The following is a 15,487-nucleotide window of genomic DNA, read 5'->3' on the forward strand; positions in this document are numbered from 1 at the left end:
ACAAAAACCAACTCAAATACCAACATTCTCATCCAAAACGTTTCACTTGCTTTGTTACTCTATTCACTGCATATTGTCTTTTGATGAATAATAAATGCTGCTAAAACACAAGACTCAAGAGCTGGGAGATGAAAACTAAGCAAAAGCTGTGAAGAGGTTGGAAATCTCTGCTCAAGCCTAAGCCAAAGGCACAGGCTAGCCTCTAAGCAGCACCCCACTCAGAATCTGGGATTCTGCGGAGGGCGTGACCCAGTTCTGCAGCCCCTTCTCTCTGGCTGAGCACAGCCTCTCCTCACAATTGCTCATCAGTGTGCTGTGCTGCACAGAGGGCAGCAACGCCGGCAGAGAGCCCTCCCTAGGAGGAGGGCAGCCACGGCACTTGTAATTGGAATGGTTTTCCCAGGAATTTAAAACCGGCTCATCTACCTGACCCTCCCACAGCCCCCAGAGAGTTCTGACCCACTTTTGACAGCTCCAGAGACGGCACTGCAGCGCGGAGCTAATAAAGTCATTACCCACAGCAGCACAAGGGGGTCTCTAAATGCATTTGGCTCAATGTGCCACACACAACATCACCAAGAGACTTCCTCTGAGCTGTGATTCTTAGGGTGAGGAGCAGAGGGAGGCAGGAGCTACGCAGAACAAAGCACAAGGTGGGGTGGGAGGGGGGGGGTGAGCTGCAGAGGGCCCACCACTGTGGTGATGAGTTAAAAGGCAACAAAGAGAGAAGCGGTAGATTCCCACTGCCCCCAGCTCTGGGGTAGGAAGCACAGGCTGTGAGGATGGGGCCTGACAGGGGTACAGGGTCACACAGCTGAGTGGAGATGGGACATGCACCAGCCCTGCCAGTCTCCTAAGTGCTCATACTTAGTCACAATGCTGCATTGAGGGACTGTCTCACAGTGGTCTGAGGGAGCTGCTAATCTAGAGGAAGGCCTAGGAGACGTACTCGTGAGAAAGGGCCAAGTGCCACACCTCTGCTTGTTGTTTCCAAGTCTGGAACACTCTTTTCCCTGGCTGACTACTCCTACTCATCCTTCAAAGGCCCAGCCTGATCATCTTCTCCACAGCTACCTTCTGTGGCCACTGATCAATACCACTATTACACACAACATGGTTAGCTGTTTTTCTCTTCTTCTTCGCTCTGTTTGCATCTCTGCATCTCCAAGGCACAGCACTCAGGGAGTAGATGGCCCGCCCTTGCAGAACATTCCCTGACAGGTCCTGTCATGGGCCAGCTGGGGCCATAAGGTGCAGCAGGAGTCAGTCTCTCTATGGAATTATACTACAGTCCCTGGAGGGCAGTCCTGCTGCTTCTGCCCTTGGGGACCGTGACTACCTCTCTCCTGAAGGCCTGGTCCCGAGGACTCATGGCAAATACAACATGAGACAGCACAAAGCAATGCATGTGTGCAGACTGAATAAGACCTCTACGCCACATAGGAGCACATAACTAGAGAACCTAACCTGAGTCATGGGACCATGAAGGAAAGCTTCTTGCAGGTGGTGACGTAAGAGGGAAAGAGGGGACAATGCCTCTGGCTGAGTGGACAGCACTTGTAAGGCTGGTGATGGTGAGCACATTGCCTTCAGGAATCCAAAAGGAAGCCAGGGTGGCTGGAAGAGGAGGGAGAAAAAAGGCAAGGCAGGTCTGCCTAGAGCTGGGCAGCCCTGTGAGCAGGAGAGAGAGGGAGAGAGGGGAAGAGGGGGAGAGGAGGAGAGGGGGAGAGAGAAAAAGAGAGAGAGTGTGTGTGTGTGTGTGTGTGTGTGTGTGTGTGTGAGACGATGGACGGAGCACAGGGACTCAGGCAGGGTAACAGTAGCTCTGATCTATCCCTGGACTCTGGACCCTGGAGTGCTTGCTGCCTGCCAGATCCTAGTGAGAACTACCTCAGAGTGGCCCCTAGTCAGGTCGAGATCACTGAGCTATAGGAGGGCTGTAGGTCAGATGGCTGCTCTGAGAGCTCTGCAAGGGCAGACACAGAATTGGCAGCACTTGTGAGATCACCTTAGGGGTGTGGGCATGTGGTGGTGGCTTGTCTTGCAGCGGGGGTAAGGGTAGGCTAGGGACAGGTGGAAGCTTGAAGGGACACTATGAGAGGAGCACACTGGAGGCCTGGCAGCTTGGCTAACAGATCAGTTCATCAGTGAGATCCCTTCGGGAGACAGTGAGGAGCAAGGAAAGTTCTGAGAACCAACACTAAAGGGGCAGAGTCCATCCCAAGCTTAGGTCAAAAATGGCAGGAGGCCCAGTGAGGTGACCAGGCTGACCAACATGGAGAGGACAGAGGCCTCGTGGAGGTAGGTCCTCTGGAAAAAGTCCACCTCCAATACCCTCGCCCTGCCATCCTACCTCTGTGTCAGGAATTTTATTAGAGTTCATTCCCTTGTGTTAGCAGGCAACCTACTTTTAATTATCCCCACACCACAACCACCAAGTGGCCTGTTCCCCTACCCTAGGGAGGCACCTGTGCAGGAGACTGACTCTCAGCCACAAGCTTGTTGAGCATCTGCTTTATGGAGACAGAAATACAAGGCACACACAGCCCCTTCCTTTCTGAACCTCCCTGCTACTAAGAAAGCACTGCACAAAGTGATAGAGGAGCACACGGTTCCTAACACAGGCCAGGACTCTGAGTTGGGGGTGGGAGCGAGGAGCGGGTATAGCCAGACTTGTAACACAACAGGGGAAAGGGATGCTTCTCTGGCTCAGTCTTTTAAGCTCTTCGCTCCATAACAGCTTCTGAGTTGGTCTATAAAGTCACAGTTTAGGGGAAAGTCAGTGGCAGAGGTGCTTAGGAGGTAAGCAGATATGTAGATGCTGTGGGCAGGGGAAGCAGATCAAGCACATCAGGCATCTGCTCAAGGGATGTCTTCCTTGAGCTAGAATTTAAAGGGCAGTGTGTCGGCCACACCCGAGGAGGCTGGGCAGTGGCAGCTAGGCAGGGGACAAGGCATGGGGTGGCGGGTAGGAAGAACAAGGCTCCTTCATTATGGCTGAAGCAAGTGGTGAATGAGACTGCTGGCAGCCTCTTGGCCTGAGTGGTTTCACATGGTAGAGCTGGATCGAGTCATGTCCCACCCAAAATGTGTGTTGGAATCCTACCCCCATACGTACAGATGGAGTCCTGCTGTGGTGCTGTGAGTTAATGTCTGGACTGCAAAGTTGCTTTGAACCACAAGGTCGGTGGTTCAAGTTCATGATCTGCTCCTTGGAAACCCTAAGCAGGGTCGCTATGGGTTGGAACTGACTTGATGGCACTTAACAACATATGTTGTCGTTGTTATGTGCTGTGGAGTCAGTTCTGACTCACAGAGCCCCTGTACAGGGTTTCCAAGGCTATAAATCTTTACGGGAGCAGAAAGCCTCATCTTTCTCCCACGGAACAGCTGGTAGTTTCGAACTGCTGACCTTGCGGTTCGCAGCCAGATTCGTAACCACTACGCTACCAGAGCTCCCTAAACAATGTATGGTGGTGGTTATGTGCCGTGGAGTCGGTTTCGACTCATAGCGACCCTGTACAGGGTTTCCGAGGCTGTAAATCTTTATGGGAGCAGAAAGTGTCATCTTTCTCCTGTGGAACAGCTGGTAGTTTCGAACTGCTAACCTTGCGGTTCGCAGCCAGATTCATAACCACTATGCTACTAGAGCTCCTTTAACATATAGGTGTAGTTAATCTAATCACTTTATAAGGCACCCTAACTTAATACAAAGTCAGGTGAGGTCATAACAGCAGCAGGTGTATCCTACAGGAAGAGCAGATTAGATGGATGTGTGTGCAGACAGGAAGACAGAGACCCTTCGATAAGGAGGGAGGCCCAGGAAGCCCAAGGACTGCTAGCAGCTACTAAAAACTGAAACACATAAAGGACCTGCTCCCTGTCCCACTACAGTCAGGCCCTGAATTCGGGATGTGCAGCTTCTTGAACCATGAGAAAATAAATTTCTGTTCTTTAAAACCACCCACATGTGGTTATTGTATTTCAGCAGCACTGGGAGACCGACAGCATAGGGACATCTAGAAAAGACAGTGAGCCCTTCCTAGTTGGTCAGTAACAGGAGAGAAGCACAATGGAAGTGCCTTTAAAGTTCCTACAATCAAATCAGGTCAGGCAGGCTCCACACTTTCTCTGGCAGAACACACATTTAAAAGAAAAAATGAAAAACAGTCACTTAAGCTCGGCTATGGAAGAACAGACTCCAAGAGGTCCTTTGGAAACAACCCCCTGGTGGATGCAAATCTTTGACATTCAGAAAGCTTTGATTATCTGGGCCAAGAGCAGATCTGGAGAGAGTCCAACAGATAAGCAGTCCCTCCTTTTCCTGGGTTGTGCTATGCAGGGAGCCAGAGGGGTCTGAGCGCAGAAACCAGTCATCAGGCAGTTGCTTGAGGGACTCCTTAGTCCCCTCTCTGTCTCTGCCCACCTCAATTCAGGTCCTCACCTGATACTGGCTCCAGTTAATGTTCAGAGAGTGGGTCAGGGAGTCGGGAATGCTCAACGGGGCATCGACGTAGTCCTGAGGACAGAAAGACACTGTGAAACACAGGCTGCTCACACGAGACGGCTGTGGTGATGGGGGCAGGTGGCGACTCCGTCACTTAGCTGTGACTGGGGCTATGAGAAACACAGACAGGAGACCCACCACAGCGCTTGCTTTCTCCAGGCCACACACCTGTGTTACTCTCAGGAGGAACAGTTAAAAGTGGCTAGATCACTGCAGCTGAATGGAGTTAGGCAAACATCTGAGTGTTTACTACAGAAATAAGACACAATTAACTTGGACTCCGCCCCCAGCGGGTTTTCCCATGGTCTGCTCCTCTTGCCTGGGGAGTCAGAATGACTCCTGGACTTTATAAATAGCTGCGAGGAAGAACTTTCTCTCTTGTTCCAGAAAAAGTCCTTTGGAGAAAGGAAGAGATTAAAAGGGAAAGAAGTATGATGAGAATTTAATTATGTACAAGGAAAAACGGGGGAGAAGAGAAATCATGAAACACATTCGAGAATGAAAAAAAGGTAGCTGTTTTCCCCAAAACGAGTCTTAGCTGTTTTTTACAAATACACTTTTAAGACCCAAGCTGATGAATATTATTGCTCATACCTGCTTCCAGTTAAAAATGAGACCTTCGGCCATGTAATCCCGATCCTTATATTCCTTGAAAAATTCACAGCCTGAAAAAGAAGGACAGAGTCATGACACTCTACATCCTAGCCCAAGGTCTCCTGAGATGTCTCTGGCTTAGCCAGGGTCCCATGTACAGATAAACTGAGCTGGCCACCAGCTTCTGCATGCTGATGCCTCGGAAGACCAGGGACTAGAGCTAGGCCAGCAGACAAGACAAGGAACGAGCCTCCACCTCTGTGGGTGCTGCTGGCTGTCCTCACAGCTCCTGGCAGCTCTCTTCACATGGTCTCCTCAGTACAGGCCCATTCTCCCTCATTCAAGGTCTTCCATTCCATGAGTCCCTGCAATGTCAGCCAAATGAATGGCTTTTCTGCTAACTTCTCTAGCTCCAGAGGATCACTCTTCCTCATTCCTAACACGGGGACAGCAATTCAGTGGCTTGAGTAGGGACTGAAAGCTACACATACTGGAAAGGACCACGGCCCACACCTGAGATGTAACAGGTGCTCCAGCTATGCAGACATTGATGAACTCAAATTCCACTAGTGAAGGTCCACAGGGTTAGAGATATAAACAGTGAAGGAAGTAGAGCTTTGGCAACATGCCCAGCTTTTCACTTAGCTCTGTGACTGAACAAGTTGTGTAACTTCTAAGCCTTGGCTTTCTCATTTGTAAAATGGCTGTTTACGGATGGAAACATGCATAAAGCCCCCAGCAGAGCATCACACGCACCACTCAGATTGTGGCTCGCTACTGCTACCACTGTGCTGTGCAGCCTGAGGCGTCTGTGGCCATCTGAGCTCCAAAGTCCAATGCTTGGCTCTGCAGCTGTGCTCTGTTGCCTGGGATCAGACAGAATAAGTCTCATGTGTGGGATTATGGTTTCCACGTGCTGAGTCTGACCATACACGATTTACAGCCCAGACCCACGAGGGGTTGAAGCCACACGACTGGGAGGAGATATCTCGCAAACAGCTAGCTTCTTGCAGTTGTGACTCTCAGTTCCTCAACTGGGGCCAACACAAACTTCAGCAGTCACACGGCTTTGGCCCCATCTCCAATTATGAGGTCCCTGAAGGCAACACATCATTGTCTGAATTCTGTGCAAGTGGCTAAAGGCTAAAAAATGTTCACATGGAACTCTCCAGTAACTTTTGGGCCAAGTTCCTGTATGAGGCCATGCCAGGAAAGCTTGAATAAGTTACTTTGGAGGGCAGGACCCAGGGGCCTCTTCTTGGGCTGCAAGACCCACCCAGATATTTTCCAGACTTAGTTCTCAATCAATACACACACAGGTCTGCTTGCTAATCCCCCAGGCCTCACTGCTGATGGAGAAGTCAGGAAAAAAGTTTTAACTAGGATACTTCAACCTATTCTTGGGAGCCTCATAGGGAAGGATAGAAAATCTCAATACCAGACAGAAGCCCTGAGCTTATGAGCCCAGCTTTAGAAGCAACCCCAATTATCTTGGACGCCTGTGAAGTGTTCTGTTTTCCCAAAATCTAGCTATCAAAACCACCATCATGAGCTCCAGGCTGAGCTCAGACCAGCCTATAATGTCAAAGCAGTTTGAGAAACTGATAGAATTAAAATAGACTCAGCTCCTAGGACAATAGCTGATGTGCATTACCTAAACAACTGAGAGGCATGAGGACCAAAACGTTTGGGTAGCAACTTACTCAAGGTGGAGCTGGATTAGACTTATTCTGCAGAGCTCTTGGCCTATCTATTTTTGTGCCCAGAAGGAAGTGCCCACAGAACACTTCTCATTTTCAAGGGCTAGCTGAAGCCCAAGTTAGTTTGATACAGCCAGAACTGATACCATCACAGTTCCTGTCTGCTTCAGAGTCACGGTGGGGCTTAACTGAAACCCCTTCAGGGGCATCACAGTGAATTGCATATATGGCTTGAACAACAGTAATTTTGTTGCTTTTCTATGCTACATAAAATAACAGGCACTTTTTTTGTGTCAATTATGTGATAGTTTACATGAGAAAACATTAGCTTTACATTCATCCTATCGTATATATCGTTTCATTGTCATGATTACAATCCCCTCCATGCATCAAACAACCACAAGGGTATATCCCACAAGCCTGCTCCTTGGTTGTCAGCGCACAGCCCCTCTCCCTCTCTGGGTCTAGAGTCCCCAGCTGCTCCATCTCCACAACATCGTCTCTGTATAGGCACTTTCTGATTCATATAAAACTTATCAGTAAAAAATGTTTCTTTCCATCCTTTTACTTGGGTATGTTGCAGACACTTTTTTTTTCATTTTTGATTCACCTCTTTAGTTCCCCCACACCCCTCAATAAGATTTACAGTTTGAGAATAGGAAAAAACAGTCACAAAAAGATCTAATCACCTTACCATTTGGGCATAATTTCCTTCTCATCTTTCTGCTTGTAGGCACTCTCCCCTTTACATAGTGGAGGTCATACTATAGATAGAATTTTACACCCTACTCATCTTCAGCATTTTTCTACCAACTTTTTGAAGCCCCCTTGCATGTCATTCTATGAATGATGTATACCATTTAATCAATCTGATACTGAAAACATTTCCAATGATTTATTATAAATACAATAAACATCTTCAGCCAGATGTCAATTAGGTTATGGTTTAATGATAGATTACTGGAAGAGTAATTGAGCCAAAACATGTTAACATTTTGGGGTTCTTAAAACAAGTTGCCAAATCATAGCAGAAAGGACAAAAGATATGCTAGGATCTTGGAGCAACAATATTAAAAGTTATAGTGAAACTAATTTTTCTAAACCAAGTCCAGCTTGGTTTAGAAGGGATGTCTGTCCAGCAGCATGAAACAAGATGGCTAGTGGTAAGGACTCTGCTCTGTGAGGCCCTGACGCCTCTCCTGGAGCTAGGAGCAATCTGAACAAACCAGCCTTCGAGCTCCCTGATGGCTCCATCCAAACACCATGGCAGGACACTTGCATGACAATGTGGTTCGGACACTTAAGATGACAGGAATCAGGCTGGCTCTGGCTTTATCACTATCATCTGAATATGGCTTTAACGAAGAAGAGGCTCCCTGAGCCCTTCTCCCTACCAAGTCCAGTCCCTTCCCAGCCTGTACTGTCCAGTGAATGTCAGATGGATCTGACACTTCAGTCTGAAATAGGCACCATTCTCATTTATGGAGAAGAAAAGTAGTGCTCAGAAGATTAGGGGACTTATTCAAGGACACAGCATGCTAGAGCTGGGATTCACGCCCAGCTCCTGTGGTACCAAACACTGCAGTGGCAGACAAGCGAAAAGATACTCGATGGAGGCCACTGAGCGCACCCTTATCGGGGATGTGCTTTGACCACCACCAGCTGACATCTCAAGGCACTCGATAGCGTGGGAGTCCTAATGAAGGGGTGGTCTCCTGGCTGTGCAGCAGCCTGTTAACCACTGGGCCTGCCCTGGCTTCTGGCTACATGACTCCAAGAAGGGAAGCCAAGATCCAACACAGAATTGAAGGCAGATGGTGCAGAGAAAATGGAGAGGAGTTTCAAGGAGAAAGAGGATACTCCCTACTGTCTGGGAACATAAAGTATACTGATGTTAGGTCTCTGGCCTCCCTTAATGAACAAGCAGGGACTATCAGAGCGGGTAGATGTTATACACTGGACTAATACAGCTTTAGTATCCACTGCAGAGAACACCATGGAGCCCTGGTTGTGCAATAGTTAAACACACTCGCTGCCAACAGAAAGCTTGCCAGTTTGAATCCACCAGGTGCTCCAACGAAAAAGACCTGGTAATCTGCTCCTGTAAAGATTATAGGCCAGGAAACCCCACAAAGTAGTTCAACTGTCCTGCAGGGTCATTATGAACTGAAACCAACTTGATGGTTCACAACAACAATGCAGAGGACACTGCCCTGGCTACCGGCTGCATGTACTTCTGTGTGCCAGAGACAAATGCAGCTCTGTGGACACCTAGTGCTTTACAAGAGAGAGGCCACTGGGCCGTTGCTGGGGATGAGGCAATAGTCTGTTCTTTCACCACAGAACAGCCCTGCCAGGGGCAGCTCCTAAGGAATTCAATCACAGAAGAATTGACACATACATGTTCACATCTACACGAGCCAGAGCATCATGATTTGTTGCTGACACAGTGTACAAATAAGGCCACTTTACACTTCAATGTGCACCGAACACTACATGTGGAGAACATTTTAATATACATGATCTCATCTAATCTTGACAACCAAATCCTGGGCTAAACCTTTTCAAGCTCCAACACCTGAGAAATCTTGAGGTCCAGAGAAATGAAGTAACTTGCTCTAGGTTGTAACTAGTGTGGACAAGTGCGAGGACTTAATCCCAAGGCCCTGCCAGGTGAGAAGCCTGTCTAGCACATTACCCTACCCTAGTGTGAGAGCCCATTACTGAGGCCAGGGTTCTATGCTGGCCAACACAAGTGTCACCCAGAGTGCTTTGGGTGCCTAAGCGCAGCAAGACCTCCTTGGGTCCCCCAGTCCTCGACGCCTGTCCTTGACTAGTCCCTGAAAAGAGCTCCCTACCTGGATATGGGATGGAGAGGAGAGTGAAGTCGGCATAGCGCTGGGCTTTGTCCACCTTCTCAGAGGAGGTTACACTACAAGACAGGGACACAATGTGTTACAACATCACAACACACACACACAGACCACACCCCAATTGAGCATTGCAGTACTCAATGCACTTGCTGTTGGAAGTAGCCAGCTTTCAGAATTAAGAATGACTTCCTTCAGTGGTGCTTCTTTTGAACAGTGAAGATATCTACCTTCTCTGTACTCTACTGTAGCATATTGGGTGAGGGAGTTTGATCCCCCTTGACAGTTATCAGTAGACCTCAGCTAGCACGTAAAGCTAGAGGACAACCTTCCACCAAAGTCCACCAATGCAGACAGTATAGTTAGTCTGACCCAAGAGGGGGTTTAAGGGTTCTCCCTTTCTCTTCCCTATTATCTTCTCTAATATTCACCAAGACCACCTTCTAAACAGGATTAGCACACAATATAGGAAAAGGGAAATACTTGGGACTACCCAAGAGGTCTGCAATTTGAACCCCAGCTGCTCCACAAGAAAAAGATGAGGCGGTCTGTCTCCATAGAGATTACAGCCTTGGAAGCCCCGTGGGGCAGTTCTCTGTTCTACAGGGTCACTATGAGGTGGAATCAACTTGGTAATGTCCAATGATAATTCTGAAAGATGAAAGGGAGGAAGGAGGAAGAGAAGAAACTATTCACGTGGCTACAAACAGCTGAGCTGGGACTTTAGCTTCACTATGGCCTTATTTTTAAGACTACTTAACATAATTAAGAATTTTACATATGTATAAATAAACCATTGTTAAGTGCCATTGCCATGAGTCCCTTGCGATTCACAGTGATCCTATAGAGTTTCCAAGGAGTAGATGGTGGATTTGAACCACTGACCTTGCAGTTCAAATATGATTTTATACAAATAAATAAAAGCATTTAAAATGTTGGGAAAAGTTTCTCCATTTTCATTTTTTAAATGCCTTGTTCTGGGAAGGTATGGTCCATATGCGTATTTTTATATGGCAGTAGTCATAAAAGTACTGGGTCCATACTGATTTTGGGTTCCACTTAAGAGAATCTGATCTGCCAAAGCTGGAGTGGGGAGTCAGGGGAGACAACAAGGACATCTGAAAGGGCAGCAGTAGAGCAACGGTTAGAGAGCCGTGACTCCCTCAGTTACTAGCTATATGACCTTGGGCAAGTTACTTGACATCTGTGCTTCAATTTCTCATCTGAACAAGGGGGACACATACATTCTCTCATGAAGCGCTCAGCACGTGTTAAGCACTCAACTGCTAGCTACCTGCACTCTCTGTCACGAGCGTGTGGACCCATCACCTCCACCACTTTCTGGTGGGTGCCTGTACTTACTTCATGCCAAACTTCACCTTCTTGTTCTCCACCATCAGGTCACAGATGTATTTGACTGACAGGTACCGAAGCAGCTTGATGTCATAGCCTCTGACCTTATCAAAAAGATGTGTGTCATTACTTCTGAAATGAAGAAGAGACAGGCAAGTCAGACAGGCGCGTGTGCTCAGAGAAGTCTGGGGGCAGAGCTGCTAAAGGGAGCATGGCGTCACTGGCAGAAGCCTGAGGCAGCACCAGGGCAGCCCAACTGGTTCCAGGGAAGGTGACTTTCTAAGAGATTACTCAGCTCGAGGACAGATTTCAAAGAGGAGCAATTTGAAGCCCAGAAATGGGAAAGGGTTTTTTGGCATCACTTGACATTAAGCCAGAAGACTCAAGATAATCTTAAAGTTCTGAAGAGCAGCAAGCTGGTGGCTGATAATGTCTAAGCTTTTCTGAGTTCCATTAGCAGTTTATCTCTCTGCACTGCCTCTATGCCATTCCCCCACCCCCAGCCTCCCACCCCATGGCCAATTTTAGCCACAAGACCTGCTCAAAATGTACACTGAAATTCTTGTTGGGAGATGGACTCAGAGTATTTTATCAACTGACTGTGAAATACTAACAAGGGAATTCTCTCTACTTAGCAGGCCTATAAAGCAAGAGGAAGAGAGAGCTTCTAATCCCCAGGCTGCCTTCTGATCAGCCATGCAGATCCAGGCAAGTGGAAAGAAGCAGTCACCATTACTCTACAGCGCACTACTCTGAATGCTGCGGAAGACAACCCAGTGAAGGTGAGGTCCATAGATGCTGGAGGGGGCGCCAGGCATTCCTGAGGGCAAGTCCAAGCTGCTGCCCTAGAGCTACCAGGCTGATGATGGCCCAGTCAGCCCTCCAGTCTCATTTTGGGGGCTGACTTTACTAGGTGCTCGTGTGCATACCATTACAGATATTCACATGGTACAAAGAGTACAGAGCAGCTTTTCCAAAGTATTCTAGAGTGAAGAGAGGGCAGGACATGTGCAAGCCAGCCCATCTCCTTCCCTTAAAAGGAGCTCAAGTTCTCCTTGGTATCAAGCTCTTACTTAGGGCCCAAGTCACACGACTATGAAACTTGCAGTCTCTACATTCCAGGTGAGACTGCATATGCCTGTATGCAAGAAGCCTGTGATGCTTGACCTGTGCCCACCATCTGGCCTCACAAAGGATGCTCTGTGAGCCAGTCTGTTGCAGAAGTCAGGAGATAGCTGGAGAAGAGAGGACTGCTCAGATCTGCTGTGCAGCTAGGATGCAGAAAGACTGCAGCAAGTATTCAATAGTCAGCTTTAGTGTGAAGTCACCTATGGACCTGAACAGCTGTACTTTTGGGGTGTGGTGGATGGGGGGAAAGGGTTCAATCTACAGCTCTAGGGCAATGAGGAGAACATACTCTCAGTGTGAAAATGGCCACCCCAGTACACAAGCCAACTCCTAGTGACCCAGCACTGACCGGAGAGCGCAGTCCTCCTCTGTGATGTCCTCGGCGTCTGCCCACGCGTCATCTGCACCCCCTGACAGAGAAGCCTGTATCAGTGGTTCTACCCAGGGGCCTCCTGACCTGCTTCCAACCTGGCAGTACCCAGGTGGGCAGGGACACTTTGGCATTCCCTGGAGGGATGGCCACATGACTCCACACAGTGGTCTTATCCTCATTTGGATGCCCATTTGTCTCCCGGGCCCTGGTGAAAGGGAAGCCCTGATCTTCACCGTGCTCCCCAGCCGCCGCCCCACCCTCACCCCCACTTCTCTGGCAGTGGGCACAAGTCTTGGTCTGGGTACTTGCTCTTGTGCCAGAAGATGCTGCTTGCCATTCACCTGAGAAAATGTAGTTGTAGCCAGTGCGTCCATACAGCTCCCCCCATCCTGCCAGCGTGGCCGACCTGCATATGTGCTGGGAGAGAGACAGCAGGGTCAGGGTCAGAAGGCCTTCTGCACTCTAGCTGCTGGAGGAGCAGCTAAGGTTCCTGACGCTGCCAGGCCAGCACCTGCAGTTTTTTAATAGTCAGGCTACAGCCATCAGGCAGAAGCAACCCTAGAACCTAGCCCACAGCCTCCATGCTGCACCAGAGCGCATCCAGCAGTGGACAGAGGTCGTATGTGCCCTGAGTCTTCACACCAAGTCCTCTAACTGGACAAACACAAGGGCTACACAAATGGATGGTGGCAGTTTTCCAAATGGAAAAAAGAGAAATAAGCACAGGGATGTTGCGTGATGTGTAAGGTCACACAGGAGGGCCAAGCTGGGCCAAGGGTCCAGACTCGCTGACCACAAGTCCCTTCTCTCCCGGCCTTGTTTTTTGCTTGGAGCTGGGTAGCACCTGGGGATTTCTTTTAAAAAAACAAATAAAAAACCCAAGCATAGCTTCTCTTTCCACTAACAAGGACAGGACATAGCTGTAACTACTTAATAATTTATTATTTTCTTCATCACTAAGGGGATCAGTTTGAGGGTTAGAATTCCAGAAACAAGCCAACCAGCATGAACACCAATACCTAGTTGTAAGATGGTCCCTTTGATAAGTTGTGTGGGGTGGTGCGCTCTAGGAGTGTAGGATGGTGGTGGGGAAGCTGAGGACCTGGGAGGGGTGTCAGCCCCATGAGTGGACTACATGGAGTAGAGACACAAGATGAGGAATAAAGTTCATTTCTGAATGAACAACGGGTGCCTGGTAGATTGCAAAATCGAAGGAAGGCGTGTGGGTGGAAACCAGACACTCTTCTGGCTGAGGTAATAACAGCTCAATGAGGGGGTGTTGACGCGACGTAGGTATGACCTGAGGTGGGTGCTTATCCACTGCTGGGGTGAAAACCAGTTAATAAACTGTTCTGAAACCTAAATAAAAGGACGTGGACTGGGATTCCCAGGGGCCTAACAGGGTGCACTGTAGTTAGCTGGGGCTACTGAAGTTTCTGGGTCTAACAATACTTTAAAAATCTGATGAAAACTATAAACTGTCTCCAGAAAAAAAGAGCACACCATGGTTTTCCGACATTTCCAGGAGTTTCTGGACTCTGCTAGGCCTATCCATCCTTGTTAAGAGCAGTGCCCTTCAAGGCTTGAGGAACCGTGAGGTGGAGTACCTTAGCAGCACTCCATCTGAGAGGTCCCCTAAGACTCCAAGGATCAGGGAGGTTGGGTTTCTGACGGCAAACAAGACTGGGAGGCTACCCAGCTTGCTGCAGTCTGAGGTGCACTATATGGTGTGCATCCATTCATCTAAGCTGCTGGCACCCAAGCCTCACTCTTGCATTTTTGACTTGCTAAATGTTTCCAGAGCAGCCATATCTCTCTCTGTGACTGTTGAACTTTGAGACAGATTCCTGAATTCTTTTCAAGGTTCAGAAACCTCCTTCTGCTTCCATTCTTCTCCCAAGTCCCTTCTCGCTTGTCCTTGGCTTTTTGGTACCCAAGGCTATAGCCCTAGGCCCAGAAAGATGTGTACAAGGAGAGAGAAGCAATCTGTCAACTCCCCAAGTGAGCACAGAGCTGTGCAGAAAGGACCCTGCCTGCCTGCACATCCAAACACTGGACACCCACTCCTGGGCCCCACCATCCCATTCCCAATCCAGCATTCCGGCACCTTCCAATTTGCTGCTGACTGAAAAATCAACATGTACTTTGAATGCTCTTCATTCCTCTAATTAGGAGCGGTTCCAATGCTATCTGTCAAACAGGGTTCGGCAGGATTTGATAATATAGTAGTCAACTTTGGTACAAAAAGGAGAATGGCGGACTTATGCTCCCCACACAAAGAAAAAATGCTCCAATATTATAGTCTGAAAGCCAGATGCAAGTGTTGGGGGGGAAATGGTATAGGGAGAACGTCTTACCCTTCAGTCCTTGAACTGGTTTTGAAGGAAGATTTCCATTGACAAGCCATTATTTAACATACCTCCCCACTTCTTCAACCTGGCAGAGCTATGTGCCTCTACAGCAGAGTTGGAAGTTAAGTATTGCCAACAATACATGCGTTACCAAGGGCCTACCATGTGCCACAGGCCTCACAACAGAAAACCCCTAGGCTCCTCATCTTCCCCATTTGTGTGAGCACAGGGCTCAGGCCAGCTTTATCCAAGACCTACCTAAACATGCACGTACAAGTGGGCACTTTGCTAGGGGTTGGGAGTACAGGAGTAAGACAAGAGCTCTATTCTCAAAGGGATGACAGCAAAGAGGAAAGGACATTTAAACACATGATTAAAACAAGTCAAGGATAGTTCAGAGGTATGAAACGGTATCATCATATTGGCTAGAGATGGAGCAAAGGAAGAGGAAAGCAGGATTACTAGCAAAGCCCAAAACCTTCACTAGCATCTAAGAACACTAAAGACATCTCAAGATTAATCCTGCATAGCAGCAACTCATTGTCACCCTTCTGCAATCAGTGAGTCTCTTTTCGCAGGTCCACCTACTCAGAGATATTTAGCTTCCCCCC

The 15,487-nt window shown here is 48.4% G+C and overlaps 1 protein-coding gene across 1 annotated transcript in view; it reads right to left on the bottom strand.

Annotated features, from left to right (window-relative positions):
• MTMR14 (myotubularin related protein 14) overlaps positions 1–15,487 on the bottom strand; it is a 42,969-nt gene that overhangs the window by 16,505 nt on the left and 10,977 nt on the right. The window contains exons 4-9 of the mRNA XM_006851559.1: positions 12,867–12,942; positions 12,502–12,562; positions 11,034–11,156; positions 9,660–9,733; positions 5,102–5,172; positions 4,445–4,519 (exon numbers count right to left, since the gene is read on the bottom strand). Coding sequence (XP_006851622.1) covers positions 4,445–4,519; positions 5,102–5,172; positions 9,660–9,733; positions 11,034–11,156; positions 12,502–12,562; positions 12,867–12,942 — 480 coding nt within the window. The remainder of the gene's footprint in view (positions 1–4,444; positions 4,520–5,101; positions 5,173–9,659; positions 9,734–11,033; positions 11,157–12,501; positions 12,563–12,866; positions 12,943–15,487) is intronic.

Source organism: Chrysochloris asiatica, unplaced genomic scaffold (assembly GCF_000296735.1).
Source record: "Chrysochloris asiatica unplaced genomic scaffold, ChrAsi1.0 scaffold00030, whole genome shotgun sequence".
Taxonomy (NCBI): domain Eukaryota; kingdom Metazoa; phylum Chordata; class Mammalia; order Afrosoricida; family Chrysochloridae; genus Chrysochloris; species Chrysochloris asiatica.